At 41.5% G+C, this 21492-nt stretch overlaps 2 protein-coding genes across 2 annotated transcripts in view; both read right to left on the reverse strand.

Moving 5' to 3' along the window:
• The window catches only part of nxn (nucleoredoxin), a 55386-nt gene extending 36921 nt beyond the window's left edge, over positions 1-18465 (reverse strand). The window contains exon 1 of the mRNA XM_070829409.1: positions 17994-18465. Coding sequence (XP_070685510.1) covers positions 17994-18302 — 309 coding nt within the window. The 5' untranslated portion in view covers positions 18303-18465. The remainder of the gene's footprint in view (positions 1-17993) is intronic.
• An 814-nt stretch (positions 18466-19279) lies between these two features.
• On the reverse strand, positions 19280-21323 carry txndc17 (thioredoxin domain containing 17). The gene is made up of 4 exons (XM_070829434.1): positions 21070-21323; positions 20788-20869; positions 19866-19941; positions 19280-19621 (listed from the first exon to the last, which is right to left on the reverse strand). The coding sequence occupies exons 1-4, from the start codon at positions 21215-21217 to the stop codon at positions 19553-19555; spliced, it is 375 nt and encodes a 124-aa protein (XP_070685535.1). The 5' UTR covers positions 21218-21323; the 3' UTR covers positions 19280-19552.
• Positions 21324-21492: the final 169 nt, after the last annotated feature.

Consider the following 21492-nt stretch of genomic DNA (forward strand, 5'->3'; position numbering starts at 1 on the left):
GGGGGGGTAAAGAGGATTACGAGGGGCCAGCGACGAGGGGGCTATTGTTAGAGCCTGAGAAAGTGTGCAGGAAGAGAGGCACACACTTTGGAAACGAGCTCAAAACTCTGGCCTCCCTGATAAACAACTGGAAGCTCTGAGATATATAGGTCTGCACGCTAATAAAGCACACTCCTTGCTGGTAATTGCTGTAATCTAACTTAATGTTCACATCTCCATCCTCGCATGGGAAAATGCATGAAGATGTGCGATCCACAAAATGTGTGGAGCTCAAAAAATATACACAATGCAGTATTTGAGTGAACTGCCTGTTTAGCATAATTTTGACCAAAGCGATTGCCTGTTAGAGTGTTTCCATTTTTCAGCGGCTGCGTTTGGCAGGCTGAGATGACAGAGAGCTGCTCATCTGGGAAATAGCTGGGCAGGAGGATGCTGCTCAGAGGCAAAACCCACCATGTCTGTAAAAGCAATTATGAGAAGGACCTTGAGCTGGGGCTGTGAACGATGAATATGTGCCGGTATTAAAAGGACTACAAATTTGTGACAAGAGCATCCAAGTCTGTTTTTAGTACACAATAGAATAGCTCTGAAACATATTTCCTCAGTCAGAGTCACGTGAACTGACATGCACACACACTTTTCTGCCGTAGTTCTAAAGATTTTGATTATTTCGCATTAGAGATTTCTTTCTGTGCTAATTTGTTCGAGCACTTCACTGGTTTGAAGTGGACTTCAAGGTGTGGGGTTATGATCAAACCACACCCATACAGCTCTGATGAAGCAGGTTATCTCAGTGGTAAACTCTAGTTCCTTATTAAACCATGACTATTTAAAGGACGGAGAAATACTTCAGATTTGAGGCGTTTTAAGGATTGATAATAATTTAAAAGCTGCTTTGGGACTGGTATCCACTTCTGCACTTCATAGAAGAAGAAACAAATCATCCAAATTCTTCAAGACCACTGCAGAGAGTATCATACACGGCAAAAGGAGAAAGAAACCTGACCCGATTTGCTCGCCCTGCTCCCCTTTGTGTTGATGGGAAGAGGACACTGCTGCGTGGGTGGAGTCTAAGAAAAACAACATGGCGATATGGTGCAAGCGCACAAGTGTGTGTCCAAGCCCACCAGGTCGATAATAAATCTTCGGAGTGGTCCTGTCCACACTTAAGTGTCAGTTCCCACTCCAAGTCACAGCCTCTGACCATTAAACTTTAAGTTGTATTTACTTTTCAAAATAGCACCACAGTCCAGCAAATCCCTGTTAGGTAGTTATGGCTCCACATGCCAAAAAAAAAAAAAAAAAAGAAAAAAAGTTGAAGCTACATTACATCCTTTGAAATTCTTTCAACAGCAAAAGGAAACACAGCTGCAGTTGTACGGTGTTGACTAAGCCAGCATACTGCAGTAATTATTTCAGTCCTCATGCTGGCATCCTCCTACAGCTGCTCACACTTCACCACTGGCAAACACAAAACCAGCCCAGGATCGTGGTTGAAGCCTCGCTCTTGTTTCTTGTCTCTCAATCTGTTAACTTAGTGCCAAGTACACAAACTGCATTAAACATCGCCCGCGCCACTAAACCCCAAAACCACCAGCATATTTCCCTCTGGCATCTAAATAAACACAGTGTGACTGGAACACATTTCCATCATTCAGATAGAGAAGTGCTAGCTGGGTGTTTGCATAATGAGCAGCAGTAGTAACTGTTATTGTATGGCATAAATGCTACGCAAAATCAGGAGTTACATTCATAATCAAAACCATGGCGATATCAAAGCTGGGTCTGAATGAACATCAAAAGTATGGTAATCTGAGGAATTTTACATGGAATATTATAACATGTAATGGCTGCAATTTGAAGATCAAAGATGGTGCGGATCATTGAAAATGTACCACTTCCTTCCGTCTTTTCTTTGCCGTCTTTCAGCAAAGGAAAAAGGGAAAAAAGGTTGCAAGGTTGTCTCTGACTCTTCTGGGTTACATTCTAATGTCCTGTGGGTGCAACCATAAAAACAGGAATCATCAAGGAGCAGAAGGCAGCCTAATTAAAAGATGATTCAAGGCCAAAATAACTCGAAAGGGTCTCACAACGGAAGGGAAGCTGAATGGATAAAAGGAAGAGCAGAAAAAGACCACCCTCGACGGGAGGCTGTAAGGCAAGAAAGAGTTGAAAGCTATTCAACCAAGTCACAATGAAATCAGGCTAAACAGTCTGACACACCTGCAAGAGACAAAAGGACTTAAAATATTTAGTGTATACCTTCAGCAGCACAGCTCTTGCTCCATTTTGTAAAGATCCAAGGCACTAATCTGAAACTAGAGGACTCAAGTTCAAAATGGTCACACTTGAGAAACCCCAGTGTATTATTACCCAATATTCCAGGGCAGCGTGTGGTACACCCATTTCTGAAAGCTGGCAACTAACCGGCCACAGAAGACATGCAATCTGTTATCTCTATCCATGAACTCACATAAATTGCCGTCCTTTCCGTGGAAATATTTGGAATTTTGAGGCCACGCCAGATATTTAGCTTGGCTCTGCTTTCACTTTCTGAGATTGGATAAAGGAAGAACATGTTAAAAGGAGCCCTTGAAAGCAAGAAAATGTACAGCCCCACCTTTATTCCCAAAGCATTATAGATTGTTCTGTACCTCAGAACTGTCAAATCTGTCAGTTCTGCCTTGTGGGAATGGCTCTACCTTAAAAAAAAAAAAAAAAAAAACACACCGAGACCTTCAATAATAGCCTGTTAGCACGAGCGATGTCAAATGCCGCTTTGATATGTGATTATGCTCTGATGCCAGTAATTAGAGTGCAATTACAGTAAACATTATGGACATATCTCCAGCCCACTGCCAGGTCCCTACCCAGATTTTTTTTCTCTCACCTCAAAGTTAAGAGGATTCCTTGCACCCTCTCAGCCTCTCAAGCTTAAAAAAAAAACTCTGACTGAGAAAAAGCAGAGTTTCATAAGGCACCTGTGAGAATTTTGACAGCCTTGCAGAAACTTCTGGCTAATATTTTTCTCTGGATTTCTATCCTTTTCAAACATATTGGACGAGGTTTCTGTCTGCAGTTCATCACGACCGCTCAGACAGCAAACACCTGGAGCAACAAAGCGTTGAGGGGGGGAAGCGATGAAGTGACGAAGATGCCTTTGTTTCTCAAGGGGTTTGGCCACATAGAGGACGCAGTGTGGACAGGAGAGAAATGATTCCACATGTAGGCTTTCAGCTACAATTGGCTACTCTTTGCACTCTGAGAAAGAAGTGCAGATCAAAAACGTTGCCTTCTGGTTTGGGTCTCACCTTTCTCTTTCAGCCTGGTTTCATTCACACCAGAAAAATGTAGTCGTATTTTCATTTGCAGCAATAATTCTTTAGTTTCCCCTCCTTTCAGTCTTTTAAAATCATAGTGCATACCTCTGGCTCTTGCTGCACCCCATAATTATATGACAGATGAAAAAGAGAGAAGGGGAATAGGTATATGACTTGGCAGGAACCCTGACATTCCTAACATATAACCTTCATCTGTCTTTTTTTTCTGCCTCAGTTCATCAACTTTGTACGTTTCTGCGGGTGGGGGTGGGGGGTGGGGGGGCACCAACAGCTGGCTGTTGATGCGGCTACACTAAAGACAGATCTCAGTATAGTCCATATTCCACCTTTAGAAAAAGCAGCCTCGCTGACCACAACACACAGCCCGGGGTTGACAGAGCAGAACCTGCTACCATTGGGCTTAAAGAGCACACCTGCTGCTTCCAAAACCCGCAGCGCTGTCAAATGAGCAGGTGGCGAGTGACATACTGGTGAGCTGTGGAGCAGAGGGAGGGTTAAGCATTTTGTCTGCGTTTATCCTCTTCCTACACTCGCGCGGTCTCCTGACTCAATTTAACACTTCACAGGCTACAAGTCACATCAGCAGAAACGGTCTCGTTTTTAAGCTCCTGTGCTCTCTGCGAGCTCATTTCCGTCAGAGGAAGACATGAACCTCAAGTCCTGTACACGTCTAGGATAACTGGAAACAATGAATGTCTGAGAAAGCCTGTTCAACAATGTAGCGTTACATTTCTACGGCCATGTTTGTTTGTATATGGATATGAGAAGAAGAGTCAATGCACATTAATTGACATCATGTAAATGTGCCAGATGTGCCACACAGGCATGAAGGGGAATGCTTCATAAGCTTTAAACTTTAAAACTTTTAGTGAACAATGCAGGTCTTGTGCCCTAATATCATATCTCTTCTATCTAAAGCTGACCCGCCCTACACACTGGGCCCCTCATTACGTGGGGCCCAGTTTCAAAAGGTGTTTTAATTTGAAAACTGAACGCTCTATACCATTCATGTGTCTGACTTCCTGCCCAGCTCGTTCTGCTCTGGGCAGCTTGACGCCGTTTTCGTCGAAAATAGACCATGGACATATTTAAAGCAAAGCAGAAGGGAGAGCCGCTTCCAGGACATCCCTGAAGCACACTGTGGCACATCTGGTGGAATCACAAGCATTGTTGAGGGTGGCTGAAATCACCACTGGTCGCCGCGGTGCTACAGTGCCCGGATGCAGTCGAGTCAGCTTAATTAGTGGAGTGCATTTGTTTATCAGCTAGACATTCCAATCCCCATATGATCCCCACCTTCTGGATTCAGGTATGTAGTCATTCACTGTTAATGAAGGAAGTGATACAGATAATCTTTAGCAATTCACAGGAAAACATCAGCCAAAGATTATACTCGGAAGCAATTACACTGCTGCTGACAGACAAAACCCCTTTCTTATATAATGGAAAATATTCTGTTTGTGTACTCAAGTAAATTGGCAAATCATCTTATTAGAGAAATAACAGATAACATCTGTGTATAGTAGAGTCGGTTCTGTTGGTGTATTTATTCATTTACATCAACAATATTCATTTTATGTGTTGAGTGAGCATTGTAGTCATTTTAGGTTATTTTGAATTGTAATACTGCTGTTGAGTGTTGGCTAGGTTGTTTTTCTACTTTTCCAACTTGCCCGTCACCCTCAACGTTGACAGACAGTTTAGAAAGACTTGCCTTGAGGATGTTGCTGAGACCTCCGATTTAAGGTCAGAGAGCACAATTCTTCATGAATGCCTATCGAATGACAGATAATAGTCACTTTATAGACTGCAGGAATGTTCTTGCCACATCGTGATAGTACAATATCTAAGAGTTGTCACGTTGCCTTTAAATCAAATTCTAGTTTTCATGTAGTTATATACACAATATAGTATAGCCGATAAAAACGGAGAACTGTAGTATATAGTTCTCAGCTGCAAGCAAATTAAAGGAGGATCTTAAGGGAAGATCTTGCCTGGGGCCACCTGTTGTCTAGAGCTGACTCTGCTTCCATCACTTGACATGCTATTTGAATAAGTAGCCATAAGAGTTCATGCAATCAAATTGTAGGTCACAGTCACTACTGATCCAAACTAAAGTAATTGCTCTGGCATTGAATTTGAAGCCTCCATTATCCAATCATAAAGTGATATATGTGGGCGTAAAGTGCAAATTATAGATTAAAAAAAAAAGCTATATTTTTATTTTACTTCAGGGAGGTTGTTGGATTAAATTCATACATCAAATGCTGAGTTATAGCCAAATGAAAATGATGTGAGTGTTTGCTGCATCTGTGGAATCGTGATCCTCATGCAATTTTTTTTTGCTCAAGCTAGACCTTGAACCATTTAGTTTTATGTCACTCAATATATCATATCAATTAGTAAATCAACTGAGAAACTGTTTATGACTAGAATAGCCACATGGGAATGTGTGTTTTGGCTCATCCAGCAAAAGGTGTAAAAGCAAAGTTATTTAAATTCTGCAGTCATCCTTAGTGATGTACAACTTTGCCTATACAGCCCAATACAAACAGAGATATTGAAAAGTGGAGCCACTGAGGTAGATGTATGTCTTCTACAGTGTGCATCAACCAGTCGCTGAACCCCAGGTAGCTCATTTTCACAACTGCCACAAATATGACCATTACAATGTAGCACATGGTATTAGAAGCACAAAGCCCCCCCCAGCCCTAAATATCTGCAGCTTACCCAAATTCCTACCATCCTGCTATAAAAACACACCAGATGTGTTATCATCATTTGGAGGTTTCTTTGGTTCTAAATCTGGCAAACAGGGTGAATAAGTAAACCCAGAAAAGTCCTTGAAAGAGTCAGAATGGATACAGATTCAGGACAGTGAAATCCTGGATGGTGGGCCTAAAGTCTCTTTTGGAGTCTATAGTTTGAAGAATCTTCCCCTGATAAGAGCCCTCTGAATGCGTTCAGCTATTTCCTCCTCTGTGGTTTGAGAAAACAGCACCAATCATCACGTGTCCGATCAAGTGAACAATATGCGGCACTAGAAAGAAGCCGGCTAGGACTCCGTGTGCCAGTAATCTCTCTTTGAGGCCCTGGCGTCGCTAATTGGCTGGACACTTGTGTCCGAGGGCTGCTCTAGTTCCTCAGTGAAAAGATGAGACCTCTCGTGCTCCTTACAACAGGCTTAAGCTGATAAACCCTTTCATTCAACATGGCCGTGGGATCGGTGCTCCGTACAAACAGATTGGGCAAAAAAAGACTAATCAAAACAGCGATTAGCCCCCAACACAGAGGCAGAGCTAAGCCACAGCACAACCTCAGCAGGGGGTCCTCTCTCACAACCACTAAAAGTGTCTGATGATTTGTGTGAGCCTTTTCTGACGAACACATTCCTCACTGCAACTACATGAGCTGGAATATGTGTGGAATGCATGCGGCTGGGTTTTTATTGAACAAAGACGTGGTGTAGCCGATTTCAAAATGGGATGTGACAGCTGAAGAAATGTGCGCACAAGCAAGCATCAGAAGACAGAAAACACTGCTAGGAGGAATCCAAGGCCACTTCTTCCCTCAGAGGTTGTTCAAAGAGAATCCCTCTCACACAGATAATCAGCACCTCCCATGACACCATTGCTTCCTGTCATGATTATTGTTACTCAGCCTTCATGAGTCTTTCCTCTAATTTTTCCCCCTGTTACTGCCAGAAACATTGCCAATACTTCCATATGCGCTTCCATCAGTGCATCATCTGGCCTGTTGCTCTTGTGTATTATACAGACTCCATGTGTTGCTCTGCAGCAAGGTCAAGTTCTGTGCTTGTTTACTTTACTTGCAGCTGAAGTGAACAAACAAGGTGGATTTCACCACTCACTACATTGTGTGCAACTGTTCTGTGCACAGCCTCAACGCTTTAGGTTGGACAGAATTGTGTGTTTTCTGAAAACAGATGCATGCCATCAATCATCTGTCAAAATGTAACAAATCCGCAGAGATTCATAGCATCTGTTCGCTCTTTGTTTTGGTTTCATGACGCGCAACTTTCACATTTTGTTTAACTACCACCGCTCTCATCAGTGCTGATGAAAATCTAAAAACCAACAATAGCTGCCCAGTGGTGTGGAGTGGAGTATTAAGCTGCAAAAGAGCCAAATATTTCCCTTAAGAGTTGGTGGAGACCAAAACAGCAAAAAAAAAAAAAAAGTGATTGACTCACATTCATTAAGTGGCCAGAAACACAACCCATCAGCACAAATTAGTGCTAATGTTGCTCAATGTCTCCTGAGCCACATCATCTCATAAATGTCGGAAACATTGCTGCTGAAACCGTCACTTGTACAATTAGGAAATTCCCGAATATTGCACTCACCCAGATGTAAGATCAAAAAAGGTACAAGGTCTGAAAGACTGCACTAATTTTTTTCTACAAAAACAAAAAGCAATTCATGTCAGGATATAACATGTCAAACATACAAACTCTACAAAATAGTAGATTTAAAATCATTGAAACTAAAATCACTATTTATTACATACAACCACTGGCATAAACATGGAGGACGTCCTACATCTGTGTGGCCCATTAAAGACGGTGACTCTGCCACAGGCTCTCAGTGCTAGTAAATATTCTGCAACCAGCTGAAAAATAAGCCCAGTCTCACACTGATAATGTAATGTTACTGATAATACAACAGCGTGAATCAATTTATGACAACACTGCAGCACCATTATTTGTTTTCCAGATTAGCTTGCCCACCAGTGACCTTGAGTAATAGCTCACAAATGTATTCTAAAGAATCATGTGACTTGGGCGTGCATGCACACACACGCTATGACAGATACCAACTGGGAATATCAACCTCTCCATTTGTCCAAGTATATGTAGTGTGCCATTATGTGGGGAGCGTGGCGTCAAATGACACAGGCGCAGTAACATGGCTGCATTTTGGATTTTGGAATATTTGGATAAATAACCAAAAAAGAAACATATTAAATGGTCCAAATTCAAGAATGCATGTTTGTGTGCAATCTCCTGGAGGAGCAGGAGCTGGGCGCGCCTGCAAATGATTCCAAGTGACTCTCTGGTTATTACAAAAATAATGAGCAAACTACAGGCCATGAGATCTGCTTCAGCCAGACTCCCCTCCATTCTTCCTCCACTTAACTTAGCAAGGACAGCATTTAAATTAGCTACACAATTCTTAAGTCTAGCTGAGTTGCTGAGCTCGAACTCAAAGTATATTTAAAAAGATGCTTACTTATAATTCCCCATTCTGTCAGCAGCTGTTAAAACTCTTAACTTGCTACCGTGCTGATTCAATATTATGGGAGAGATTCTTGTGGGAGGCTGTCTGTGGTGGCATCTGACCTTATTAGACATAGGATGTATCCTCAGCTGGCTCATTATCCTGTAGGAGATTAACAGCTCATTGTAAATGTGGCATCTGCCTACGACCAAACTGAGGATCAGCCAACAATTAGACTCAAATTATCTGAATTATGAGAGGTCAGCAATGCTTAAACATTACCCTTTTTTTTAAACATGTAGCAGTATGTATGAATATGTGAACTAGCAAGTTAAAATTAAAAAGAAGATTGGGTGACTTGGCTTGATCTCCCAGTGGAGACGAGGTGCTGGAGTGCAAGCTTCTTTCAACAGTCAAAAAAGACTGTTACAAAGTTCTATTTCTGGATTTTAATATTGCTCCGTTCCCTCCGGTGCTCAGTGAACATCTTCAGTCTGTCCGTTGCTGAGTGACTGGGGTTGGCATGAGTACATGCACATGTTGACAAGTTGTCACAGGATGTCACTGTTGAGATGTGGCACATTTAAAATAATACCCAGCACTGTCAGTATTTCATTAAAGGAATAGTTCAACATTTTGGTTAAGTACGTTTAATTGCTCTCTTGCCAAGAGTTAGATGAGAAGACGCCACTGTCACGTCTGTGTGATGAATATTAGCTAGACTCAGTCTCTCACAGAACCAGTATTTCCCAAAATGTTGAATATTCCCTTCAGAAAAAAAATAGAACTGAAAGAGTATTTTGACCACAGTCTCATACTGAAGATATCACAGCTTTATAACTTTCTTCATCTGTATCTGTTTGTGCCATCTACAACATTGCTTTTCCATAGTCTCTCTTCTTGCACTGAGAGGTTAGAATAAGTGGAAAAAAATAAAATAAAAAGCCAGAAGCACAGTAGATCATGATTAATGTTTCGTATGGAAAAATCACATAAAGTTGTCTCACAAGTCGATCAACAATATTAAAATCCTACCTTGTGATTACAGTGACAGACAATAAATAAGATTTACTGCTTTGCCTTTCCCTCATATGGTATATCTCTCTTTAATTCCAAGAAGATGTGGGCTGGATGCTGCTCTGTCCTCTGTCATGCAGCCTTTGGAGGCCTGCAAAGCCCAAAAAATAGGAGCAGAGTGGAGCATTTTCTCCATCCACATTCAGGTAGTGATTATCATTTCTCTCTTCCCTCTCGGTCTTTATATGCACACAGCTACTGGTCCTACCCTCACATCACAGCCCAGCAGTTAACATACGCAACCATTTTCATCTGACATCCTCATCAAACACTCATCAACACCGGTCATCTTCCAAATGTGTTCATTTAAATTTTTTTTTACAGTTGAATTATCAATATTTAGGTTTGGTCAAGTTTGCTTTCCTCCTTCATTAGCCGTTTATCCATTAATTGTTCATCTTTTATTTTGAGGATCTAACTGAAATGGAAGGAGCCGTCTGAATGTGTGCATGACTCTTTGATTGTCCTGATGACCGTTCCTCCGATCAACTTCACACCTGGCGGGTGTGTTGCTGAGAGTGTGAGCTCTTGAGATCTATGAGACATATTAATTAGGAGTGCATTTATACCACTACAAGTACACACTGTGCAGTGTATAGAGAGGGGACCCCTATTAACTGTTACACTGCCAAGTGGCATGCTCTCTATCCATGCTACAGTACATTCAAGAACGATGAAGGAAGTAAGACTGGAGGTTTTACATTGTAGCAAACTCGGGGATGTAACATTCATAATGAATGTATCTGTTCCTGGAAATAGCCTGGTCCCAAATAACTAGCTGTTAGCTATGTATTTAGTAAAGGCGTGGCATAAAAAGGTTAAGAAGGAATTTATTTGGAAACACATGATGAGGACATTTTTTTAAATAAATACTAATTTAATTTTCTCCATTGGTTAGATACTCCACAATCTTTCCATGTTCCCTTTGGTAACTGCAGAAGCATCCCCTTGGTAAGAGGTTGGTAATCACCAAAGTTCACTATTTAAATGTAGCCAAATCAAGCTCAGTGTAAAAATAGAAGAGGTTTAGATTTGTGACAAAATACAATGATTTAGGTAACATTAAACAAAACCGCCTTTAATTTCAAGAAGCCAAGCTACCTTTTTCTCCCCACTTTAGCATCTGACAAGCATGCACTAGCGCAGACAAGAATCCATTCGCCACATGCAGCAGCAACACTGTAGACAAGACCGCGGGGCTGGTGCCAGTGTGCCATGCTACACGCTGAGACAGTGGGTCTCTTTGTACGGCGAGCTTCTTTTCAGACAGGAGCAGGAGCTGCAGGAGCACTTACACTTGGATGAAAACACCATAGTGGGGGGGGGGGTTACGGCTTGCATATACACAACAGTGCAGCCATCCTGGGAGCGGGGTGGTGGTCACATGGAAGGGAAAGGGTTATCGTCCAAGGGGAAACTTGTCATGCCAGAAAATTTCATACTATGAATAAATTTACATCAAATCAACACTGCCACTCACTGATAGAGCAGATATCCTGCAGGAGATAGGGTTCATCGGGTGTCAGAGATAAAGATGAACATTTGCAGTGAGTGCAGACGGTCCACGGCACATATCCATCATTGTGTCTTTTTCATTTGGCTTAAGAAATATGAGCAGTGGTGATGATGAGGGGGAAACTGGGCAATCACAAAAGAGCCAACATTCTATCTAGGAGAGATAACAAAAGGAAGACGAAAGACAGCTCTGGATGGCAGGATGCCCCTGGGGCGGCTGTGCTGTTATTATGTTGGAGAGGGCTGCTGAGCTGCGGTGTGGGGCAATTAGAGACCGGAGGATTGAGTGGGGGAGGGTCCAGGCACAACAACCCGTCCATGAAGTGTTCTCTGCTCAGAGAATAGGAGGAATAAACCTCCCGAATACAACAGCAATAGCATTAAAAAGAAAAAAAGACAGACATGGCAGATGATGGTGGATTTATGAATTGGAATAACAACCATCTGCTTATTTCTGTGGAAAGAAGCTTGGTCTAAGCTGCTTTCCTGTCATCAGTCGAATCCAAAATTATCAAGCAATCGCAGGCTGAACTTTCTGCTGCAGTAGTTTGGATGATTTGACTGCTAAGTATGCAACAATTCGGCTGGTTTGGGATAACGTTCGCAAGCGGATGAATCATCTGTTGTTCTCATTGAGAGCAGACACTGCGGTGAACACATTAGCCATGTCTATTATCTTTAACGTCACTCCGCTTTGGAAAGTCCTGACTGAAAACCACACAGAGTCCAGGAGCAGTCCAGCTGGAGAGCACCGGGACAAAGAGGAAAAGTCAATCCCAGAGTATCGTTTCAGTGGTTCGTGAACCGCAGACAGAGGTCGCAGCCTTACAGCTATTGTGTGTTGTCTTTTAACGGGCAGATAACGGAAGTAAAAATAGATTGAGTTGCAAGAGGGAAGGGGTTTTATGAGACACACAGTGCGACTGTTCCCTTAACTCTCACTTGGGTAACTTAAGCCTTTGAACTTCACCTCTGATGAGATCTCTATTGTTGCCTCTCATAATATTACAGATCTCCCAGTAAAGAGGACACAATGGGCAGTGAAAGGAGACAGTAACACAAGCTTGTTGGTGTGAGATGTAACAGTTGGCATTGCACGGCCCTCACAAACACACACAGTTTCCATGCCCTCTGGCCCTGAACGGCTTCAGTGGAGCAGGTGTCTGCCCACATTCTTTACATAAGCTCTTGTCAAACATGGCGCACAGCAACAAGGCCTCACAGCTGCAGGACAATGGAGTCACATTAAACTACAGCACTGCAGCCAGACATGCACACTTTAAGCCAGAGTCAAGGTAACAGTCTCCACAAGGTCAGCCTACTGAAACGCAAGCGTCACAAAAAGCCCACTGGTATGTGTGAATAGAAGTAATTACCAAAGCCACGGTGCATTCACAGCTGCATTTAAATTATAATGCTACATACGCTTAGCACCTCTCTTCTCATCAGATCTTTAATAGGAAACAAATGGCATTCTGCTGCAGAAGGGATCCATACGCACAACCAGCGTTTTAGCTGTTGAGCTGACACAAAAAACTAACAGAAATAAACGTACGCAATCATATCTGAAGGGCAGAATACAGAGATGCAAATCCTTATCGAATAAATGCCTGATGAATGTCTGAAGCACTTCCTGTGCTTTTTGCTATGTAAGGAAGAAGTCATAATATGTAATTTAAACAAAATGACTATCTAGTTACAGATATTATGTCAACACACAGCTTCTTTTGCTTAAATCTACACCATAATTAAATATTTTCAACATAAAGCCAGAAAAAACCTGCCCAAACTTTAAGAAGCAAGTTCTATATAAAAAATATTTTCAAAATGCAATAGAATAAAGTACTGATACTTTGTTTCTGAGGGGGGTTATAATATAATATATAATATTTTTGCTTGATATTCCTCAAAATTGTAAGTCACACCTCCTCCAGTAGTCAGACTTTAGGTTTACTGTTATTTCAGGATTTCACTAGTCTTATAATCTGCCCCGGGTCAAATGCCTTGATGTAAGGATTAGCTAATTCTCCATTTAGTCCCACAGCCAACTTCATAATAGGCTTCTTATTAAACCCTTTGTGCTTTGATCACACTTAGGAATCTTAAAGAGAGTGCCACCGTTTCAGGTTCACAGCTTTATTTGATGGAGTGGGCCATATGAGGCCACTCCTGTTGACCAATGCAGGGCTACTGCACTGAGTGATTCAGTTTTCACTCAGCATACATCATCCTTTATTAACATTCCTGGGGTGAAGTCACAGTCTCTGCATCTCACACATTCTGCATATTTTTTAGAACTGTCTATTAACTTTAATTCCAGTTGTGGAATTCTGATTAGATCTACTCTTAAGGAGCAGTTAAATTTCTTTTTCTTACTGCCTAGCCGGTGATCCTTAAGATCTCAGTTTGACATCCTGCTGATACCGTGCGTGAAGCTGGTTCCCATGAGCTGGACTACAGCAGAAACCGATGACTAATGCATCCCCTCTGAATCCTACAATTAACTCTAAAGCGCTCAATTACAGATGTGCCACATCACAGAAGCCTCAAAAGTGTCTCATTCGGTTGACGTTATTAGCCCATACTGCGTGAGTGAACACAACAAAAGGAGGAAACATCCAACGATGCAGGCCCGAAAAAACACTGACAGATCAAGAAGAGACAATTCGCACCTGCAGATAAAACATTTAATCTCCTTTTTAAGTCATTTCTACTGTCGCAGGGCAAGGAGCTATGATGGGCTGGGTGCACTGCAGATCAGTGACATAGTGGTGAAAGGCGCCCTTTGCCCTTCTCTGAAGCCCCTTGCACCAGTAGCCCCTGGCTGCGAGCCGAGTGAGCGGGCGTCCTGCCTCTGGGGGCCGGCTACAGAGCAGAACCGCCAACCAGGAGGACTCAAACAAGAGGCCTTTCTCTCACTGTGATGTGATCCTCTCCCCCTCTGACTCCTGCAGGAACAGCTCTGACAGCATCTCGGCTTGTTCTCCCCCTTTGGTCAAGTTGGGTTTTCACATCGCGTTGGCCAAGGCTTTAATTGATTTACATGAAACTCTGCTGCACAAGTCCATGTAAGGCAGTGCCAGCAAGCCAAGGCAGCCAGACAGCTGGCTGTCCCTGAACAACTAGCAGACGACCGACTCACTGAGAACGAGCTCTTCGAGGGTCCCCCAAGACAAACACTGGTGGATATATCCTACGCTGTTCAGAGACAACGTTCTGACCTCTTGGCCTGTCTGGCTTTAAGAGTGACGCCACCTTAAGAATGGAAATGATCAAATTAGAAAGACTACTTCCAAGTCCACTCAAATAAGTAGTCTAAAACTGACTACTTTGCAACCTTTATATAAAACAAAACAGACATGCACATGAAGTCTATTTATGGTGGTTACAAAACCACCAGAGAATTACATGACAGTTTATACCTTTTTTTCCAGTTTAAATAAAGATTGGCCTTGACTTTAAGTTGACAACACCAGACTTTCCATTCTCTCTGCATTTAATCAGGGTCAGTACCATTTCTTGATTAAATAACAAACGTTTCCTGCAACGGGAAGGCCCGGATAACCCCTGAGTAAAAAGAAAATAGGACAGCCAAGTCAGTACAGGACAGAGAAAGGGGAGCAGAGGGAGGAGGAGGGGGAAGTACAGTCTGAGATTCTTAGGTGGGCGGTGAAGCTCTGAAAGACAACACTGAGGAGAGAGTGAATCGTTCAGGAGATGAGCTCAGCTTGCAGTCAGAAGTCAAAGTGAGTGTGAGAGGAGAGGAGAGGAAGGAGGAGGCCACACAACATCAACACGGCCCTCCGCTGGGTCATCATCACCCACCAATTAGGTCAGTCTGCAGCAAACATACATACACGAGATCATCTTCAGGTACTGATCACATCCAGACATGGCAGGACATCTTCAGCAGTCTGCTTTCCTCCGTTACTCAGGGCCAAAAGAGAGACAATATGTTGTCTAATGCCGTCACCGGCTAACTTCACACTTCCTGATTGGCAAAATATGAATCTCGCGCTTGAATTAGACACATCTAATTATAATTACGAAGTGAATCTGTATGCGTCTTTGTCCTAAATTGACCACCTTATGTTTCACCATCACACATAATCCCCCACATGATAGTAACTAGCATAACATAACTAACTACGGCCGCATCTAAAATGTATTTTCATTATCAATTAATCTGTGGATTATTTGCCAATTATTTTTATTTATTTTCATTCATTGATTTGTCAAATAAAATCTTTTTTAAAAAGTAAACGGTATCCATTATAAATTCCAACAGCCAAATCTGATATCCGTCAGTCCAAAACCCAAAGCCATGAAGTTTATCATAAAGAAAAGTATCAAATCCTCACATCTGAGCCAGCAAGTATTTGACATTGTTGCTTGACAAATTATTAAAACATTTAATTGATTATCAAAATAGTTGCCGAGTCATCTTCTGTTGATTGACTAATTGTTGAAGTGCTACAACTAATTAAAAAAGAGGAAATCAACTGCCTGAATAAAAACACATCAGGTCAACCAGAGATAAACACCAATCACGTGGACAGGAGAAAGGCTACAGAGGAAATGAACGCACAGATTCCAGCATCATAGCTGTACCGTGGTAATAAAATTTAAATGCCAACATGCATAAATCATTAATTAACTAGTGGATGATTAGGGGCAAAGACACACTCTGGTTGCCTCTGGAGATGTCACATTTATAAAATACCGCTACTATAATAAAGCTGCTGACTGAAACATGAATTTTCACTGCTGTGTCATAATGGTGAGAGAGAATAGGCCGAAGGTTGGATGAAGTCCAAATCGAACCAAAACTGCAGGCCTCTGCAAAACACAGACACACAACAGTGTTGCTGTATTCTCATAAGGCCGACGCAGCCGATAGACCACCAACAAGAGCAGGAACAATGGTTACGTTGATGCCACAGACATTTTCCACAAGCAGTTAGAACACAATAACGCTGCTGCACTGTGGCGATGGATGTGCTCCGCCCCAGACAACAAGACAACCCCCACCCCGCTGTCATCCCCCAGCCTTATTCACGCCTGGACTTCATTATGACGTCTAACGGAAATCATCATTGCCAATCTGAAAGAATTTACAAGACAATGATGCAGTCCGAGTCGTGCCTCACCTGCACAAAGGACAGTTAGATCTGAATCGGCTGAACATGGTTAGACTGAAAAAGATGCATCCTTTTTTAACAAAACACAGCTTGTGTTAAAGACAAGATGCAGGCTACTCCACATGTTAAACCACAATGATTATACACATATGTTCTATGAAATAACCGAGCTTGAAAATAGCTTAATTTATTGTGGGCTGTTTTATATTAAGATATTTCCTCTTAAAGGCCTAGAGGTCAGAACCCTCTTTACCTGCATTTGGGCAATTTTAAATCCATAGCAGCTTTTTACTTTGCAAACTCAGCAATCCCTGATATGCATGACTGCAAATAAAGCTGACCGCAGCATCTTTGTTTATGCCTCATCTGCAATTACATTAAGATTTAGTAAAAGAGAAAGAGAGCTGTGCTAACACTAGGTTGGCCCATTGACTTCCTGCAACACACACACACACACACACACTGTGTATGTCACATTGTCTTCCTTTCTTTCGTTTGAAAGATGTGGCTGCACATACGAGTTCCTATCTGGTAAAAGAAAGTTCTACCTCATGCATTTCTTTTTACAGTAATTTATCCACTAGATGTTTGCAAGTGATTTCTGTGGTAGATTTAGCGACGCACAAAAGAAGCTGCCAACATTTCTCTTAGATACAAAAGCTTCCTCAAAAACTCCATCAAAATATTAGCTTACAGTAAAATTGAAGCAGTTTATCAATAAGATGGCAAATAAAAATAAAAAAATATCAATTTTGAGTGTATATTTCCACAGAAAAGCAAATATTTACACCAATTTTTCTTAAGTATAAATCACAGAAAATTAAAATCAAGCTACCTCATGATTCACAGAGAAATATAAAAGTAGTTTATAAGAGAGAGAGAGATCAAAGTTGTGAAGTAGAAACCCTCCAGGCGCTGCATTGTTGACACCATTAGATAACCAGGAGAAGAAGCTACAGATGAGATGCTGGCAAAGTAAAAAGGCCTTCAGTGGGCAGACTACCACACATACAGCAATGTGGATAATATGATAGCAGTGCTCAGAGATGTTTAACTAAACTATTAAGTGCCAGTACGTATTCAGAAATGATAAGGCAAAAAGGAAATTAAGTCTCTCTCTCGTTCCTGTCCTGCTAATAAGTTAGGAATGTCTGGCCTGCCACATTTAGATAATCTTGATTAAATCTGGTCAGTGGATAAATGATTCCCTCACTGGACTGTTATCAAAAGGGTAAAATGAAAAAAAGTTATTTCTCACTACATTTCTAATATTTTTTCTCTGCAAACACTGCTGACATTTCACAGGTCCTTTTCATTTTCCATCAGCTGAATGTGGAAGGTGGCTGATCTAAAACCACTGGATTTATTAAATTTGATTTAGTGTATATTACCACACACAGTTGTTATATTAACATTTGTTTAACTTGGTTTAGAGACAGATAGTTTTGAGATGACAGAAGTCCTGGTGATTAAAGCCACAGTTGAGGCACTAGAAAGAGGTTAATGGTGTAAGGAAACCAATTTCATGACCCAAATTAAAGCTCATACACCTGTGCAGTGACAGAAGAAGCAGACATGGCCTACAGGAGGTTTACCGGCTGTTTCCTGCCCGCTAAACACAGTAAAAACCTCTTCAGAGAATAAGCAGTGCTCCTCTTCATCACCACAACCCGTCTTACCTTTTTGTGTCTGTCTTTGAAAGGTAACGCAGGCCATGGCATCTCCTGCAAAAAGTCTTGCCAGTGTTTCTGGTCCTGATCAGACGAGATGAAGACGATTTCCAATTTGTCCTTGTGCTCAGACGCCTTTTTGAACCTGCTGTAAAACTCGCACAGGCTGCCGTTGAACTGCTTGCACGGGGCGTTCAGGCTGCATCCGAAGAAGAGCCCGACCAGGGACAGCTTGGCGCCCAGCGACTGCACGTCCACCTCGGCTTTCTCGCTGTTGACGAGCCGCTCCCCGAGTAGACTCACCAGAAACTCCGACATCGCGGCGCACAGTCCTCGAACACACAACGATACCCTCAGCCGAGGCTGATGTACATGTACCCGCTACGTTCAGGCGGCACCCGGCACTTCCTCCCACCTCCAATCTGAGGTTTTTCGGTGAGCTCCCGGCCCCTGTGAGGCGTTGCGGTCTGCGTTTCACCGCGGCTCGTCCTCCGCTGTGAGCGCTGTGCAGGAATGCGCTCCGCTTTAAATCGCCCAGACTGCAACAGCGGTTGCGCTCTTTCCCCCCCTCAAAGCATGAAGCACAGCACACAACACTTTCATCATCACATCTGGCTGTTCAAATTACAAAGACGATTCTCTGTCCGTGCTTTCTGCGGGGTTTTTTTTTTGAGGTTTTGAAAAACGCACCTTAATTATTTTAATGTTTTGAGTTATTTACTGAGTTGTTCGCACGTTTCGTCTCATTTTCAGTTTAAGCTGCAGCTGGAGTTTTTTGACTCAGTATTACATTATATTTTATTAAAGGTTTGGGATTTGTTTATTTAATAAGCTGCATTCGACAACTCTAAATTCAATTTTGCACATTTCAAACAGATAAAGCGGGCAGGGGGAGGGACAGGGGAGTTAGAAGCCACACTTTACTACTATGGATGTGCTGCCACCTAGTCCTTAAAAGACAAAACTACAACTGCTGCAACAAAATGTTGAAGCAAATTCTGGCAAAACTTCACCTACTTCCAAGGTGCATGGGGAAGAAAAATAGGTTTAAATGGCGCAAAACATATAAATAGTATAATATGAATAACTTTGTTCAAATGCTCCAATGTCCCAGAACATAACTCACCCTGTTATAAAAAACCTTGCTTTCAGACTGGCACATTTTAGCTGCAAAACACATTAGAAACTTCTCTTCTGCTACAAATATTCTACATCAAGTATCACTTTATTTGAGTCCTACAGCAAGGCGACAAACATCACATAAAATATGGACACAGTAAAAAACAACAACAAAAGAATCACAAATGTTTTTTAGTCAACTAGTGTGTTAGACAACCGTTAGATTTGAAGAAATGCATCAAACTGAAATGAGTGACTGAACAAAGAAAAACATCCAGTCTGTATACGTCTGTATTTGCAGATATTCCCGTTTTGAATTTGCATCAAATTACAGAGGACGATGTACCTTGTGCATGATTGTCAATAGTGTCTAAACTGAACGGTGGTAAAATGTACTGGTTTACATTGAAGGCATGCTGAATGAATCGATGTGAGCAGCGCAGGATCCCTCAGTCCTCAGTGAACATCATCTTCACCAGGTCTGCCTTGAAGCATTCCTCCTCCACCAACTTCTGAGGCTGAAACAGGATTACAGGGGGTGGTATAACAGGTACATCTACTCCATAAACCACTCTCACTACAGTAATATTAAAATATTCTGCCTTTTCATATGCAACATACTATAAGAAACTCAATACCACCTGAAATGTAGTCTCTTATCACCTACCTACTATGACTTTTTTTATTAAACATTTACAGCAAGACTCATTTCAGGCTAATCCATGTCAACGAAACAGTAAAGGAAATAGAGGTTGTTCTTACTGTGCCATATCGCAGCAGAGTGGGGACTCCACTCAACTTCAGTGTCTTCTTGAAGTCATTGTTTGGATCCTTCCAACTGTTGCATAAAAATACATTATTCTTATTGTGATTATGATTATGATCATTGTTGTTGTTGTCATTATTACGAGGCAGCTGACACAGTTTATTAGTACCACATGTGAAAAAGCAGATTTAGAAGCTGAAGAGAACTTTGTGGTTGAGGTTAAAAAGATGTCAGCTCTCGGTTTGATTTATAAAATATATTTACAAAGCACACCATTTAAATTGTACAGAAATCCATTGATGTTTTTTTTTTTTTTTACAGATAATAGTCAATCATATATATTAGGCACCATTATAGCCTCATCAAATCCATTGTTTGCATGCAGGATGTATGACAGTGTGGGTATAAATATCACAATATCAAAGCCTCTGAAAAGATGGTGAAGTTCCTTTGACAGAAATACTTCTGTCTTGACTATTGAATCATAAAGCTAATCATTGTGGTGGCACTTGATTTTCTGGCTGTCAGAAATGTAATGTTTTACAGCTGCACTCACTGTTACTCACTCCATATTTCTTCTGTTGCCTAAAATGTTAATGTAGAATGAAATCCACCATTATGATGTAATTCTGGAATGGAAAGACATGTCATTCCAACCTATTGGGTGGAATGACATGTCTTTCCATTCCATATTGTTATATATTGAGTTTCAGCTGTCAAACTGTAAGGTAAGAATCTAGGATGTGCTCCGATTACCAGCTATTGCCATGATTTATTATATTTTAGAGAGCAGATGATACTCAACAGATAAACCTATTTTGTGGCAGCACATGTCATCTGGGTGACTCAAGGTTTTTATATGATTAAGAGATTTGCCAAAAAACATTGCACTAAAGTAAAGTAGAATCAAATACTGACTAGGCCCTCTCTCCAACTTGACAGTAGATGAAGACAGAGCCCTCAGGAAGATGACTCATCTGTCCTCTTACAACTGGCTCAGCTGAAAGGGAAAAAGAGCTGAATGCATGACACTGCACCAAATATCAAATAATTAAATATAAAGATCCTTTAATCAACACAGCATTCCCATCTCACTACCAGAACAGTGACAAGTTTGCTATAACCAAGTCTGCTCACAATTAAAGCATTTATTCGTTATATTATTTATGCTAATTCCAGGCAGAAATTATATGAAGTTACCTTTGACACAGTCTGGACACCAGCTATTTCCTTGGGCGTCTTTATCACCTGAGAAATAAGCAAAAATATCCTTTCCTTTTCTTTCAGACACGGCCTGACAAAATCCATCATACCCGCGCACGTTCACTTCTTCGTAATGAGCCATCATTCAGACTGAACTAGATGAAAATGCAATGACATAAACTATGAAACTATGCAGTACGAACAAGTGTTTGAGAAATACTGCTTCTCTGAGCACCGGACCTGGGAGAAATACTCCAAACTTAGCAGTACTACTTCCGGTCTGGACAAAGGTTCTTAAAGGGACAGTATACCTGATTAAGTGAACTAAGAATTAACATCTAGTTTGTTCAGGTGATGATACATCATTTTAATAATGTTGTTACATATAAATTATATGTTTAAAAATATTGCAAAAAGCTT

The sequence above is a fragment of the Pempheris klunzingeri genome, chromosome 4 (genome assembly GCF_042242105.1).
Source record: "Pempheris klunzingeri isolate RE-2024b chromosome 4, fPemKlu1.hap1, whole genome shotgun sequence".
Taxonomy (NCBI): Eukaryota; Metazoa; Chordata; class Actinopteri; order Acropomatiformes; family Pempheridae; genus Pempheris; species Pempheris klunzingeri.

Coding starts and splice junctions, on each gene's coding strand:
- txndc17 (XM_070829434.1), bottom strand. CDS start 21,217: ATGATGGCTCATTACGAAGAAGTGAACGTGCGCGGGTATGATGGATTT. Junction 20,870..21,069: donor GTGTCCAGACTGTGTCAAAG/GTAACTTCATAT, acceptor TTTCCCTTTCAG/CTGAGCCAGTTGTAAGAGGA. Junction 19,622..19,865: donor CTCTGCTGCGATATGGCACA/GTAAGAACAACC, acceptor ATCCTGTTTCAG/CCTCAGAAGTTGGTGGAGGA.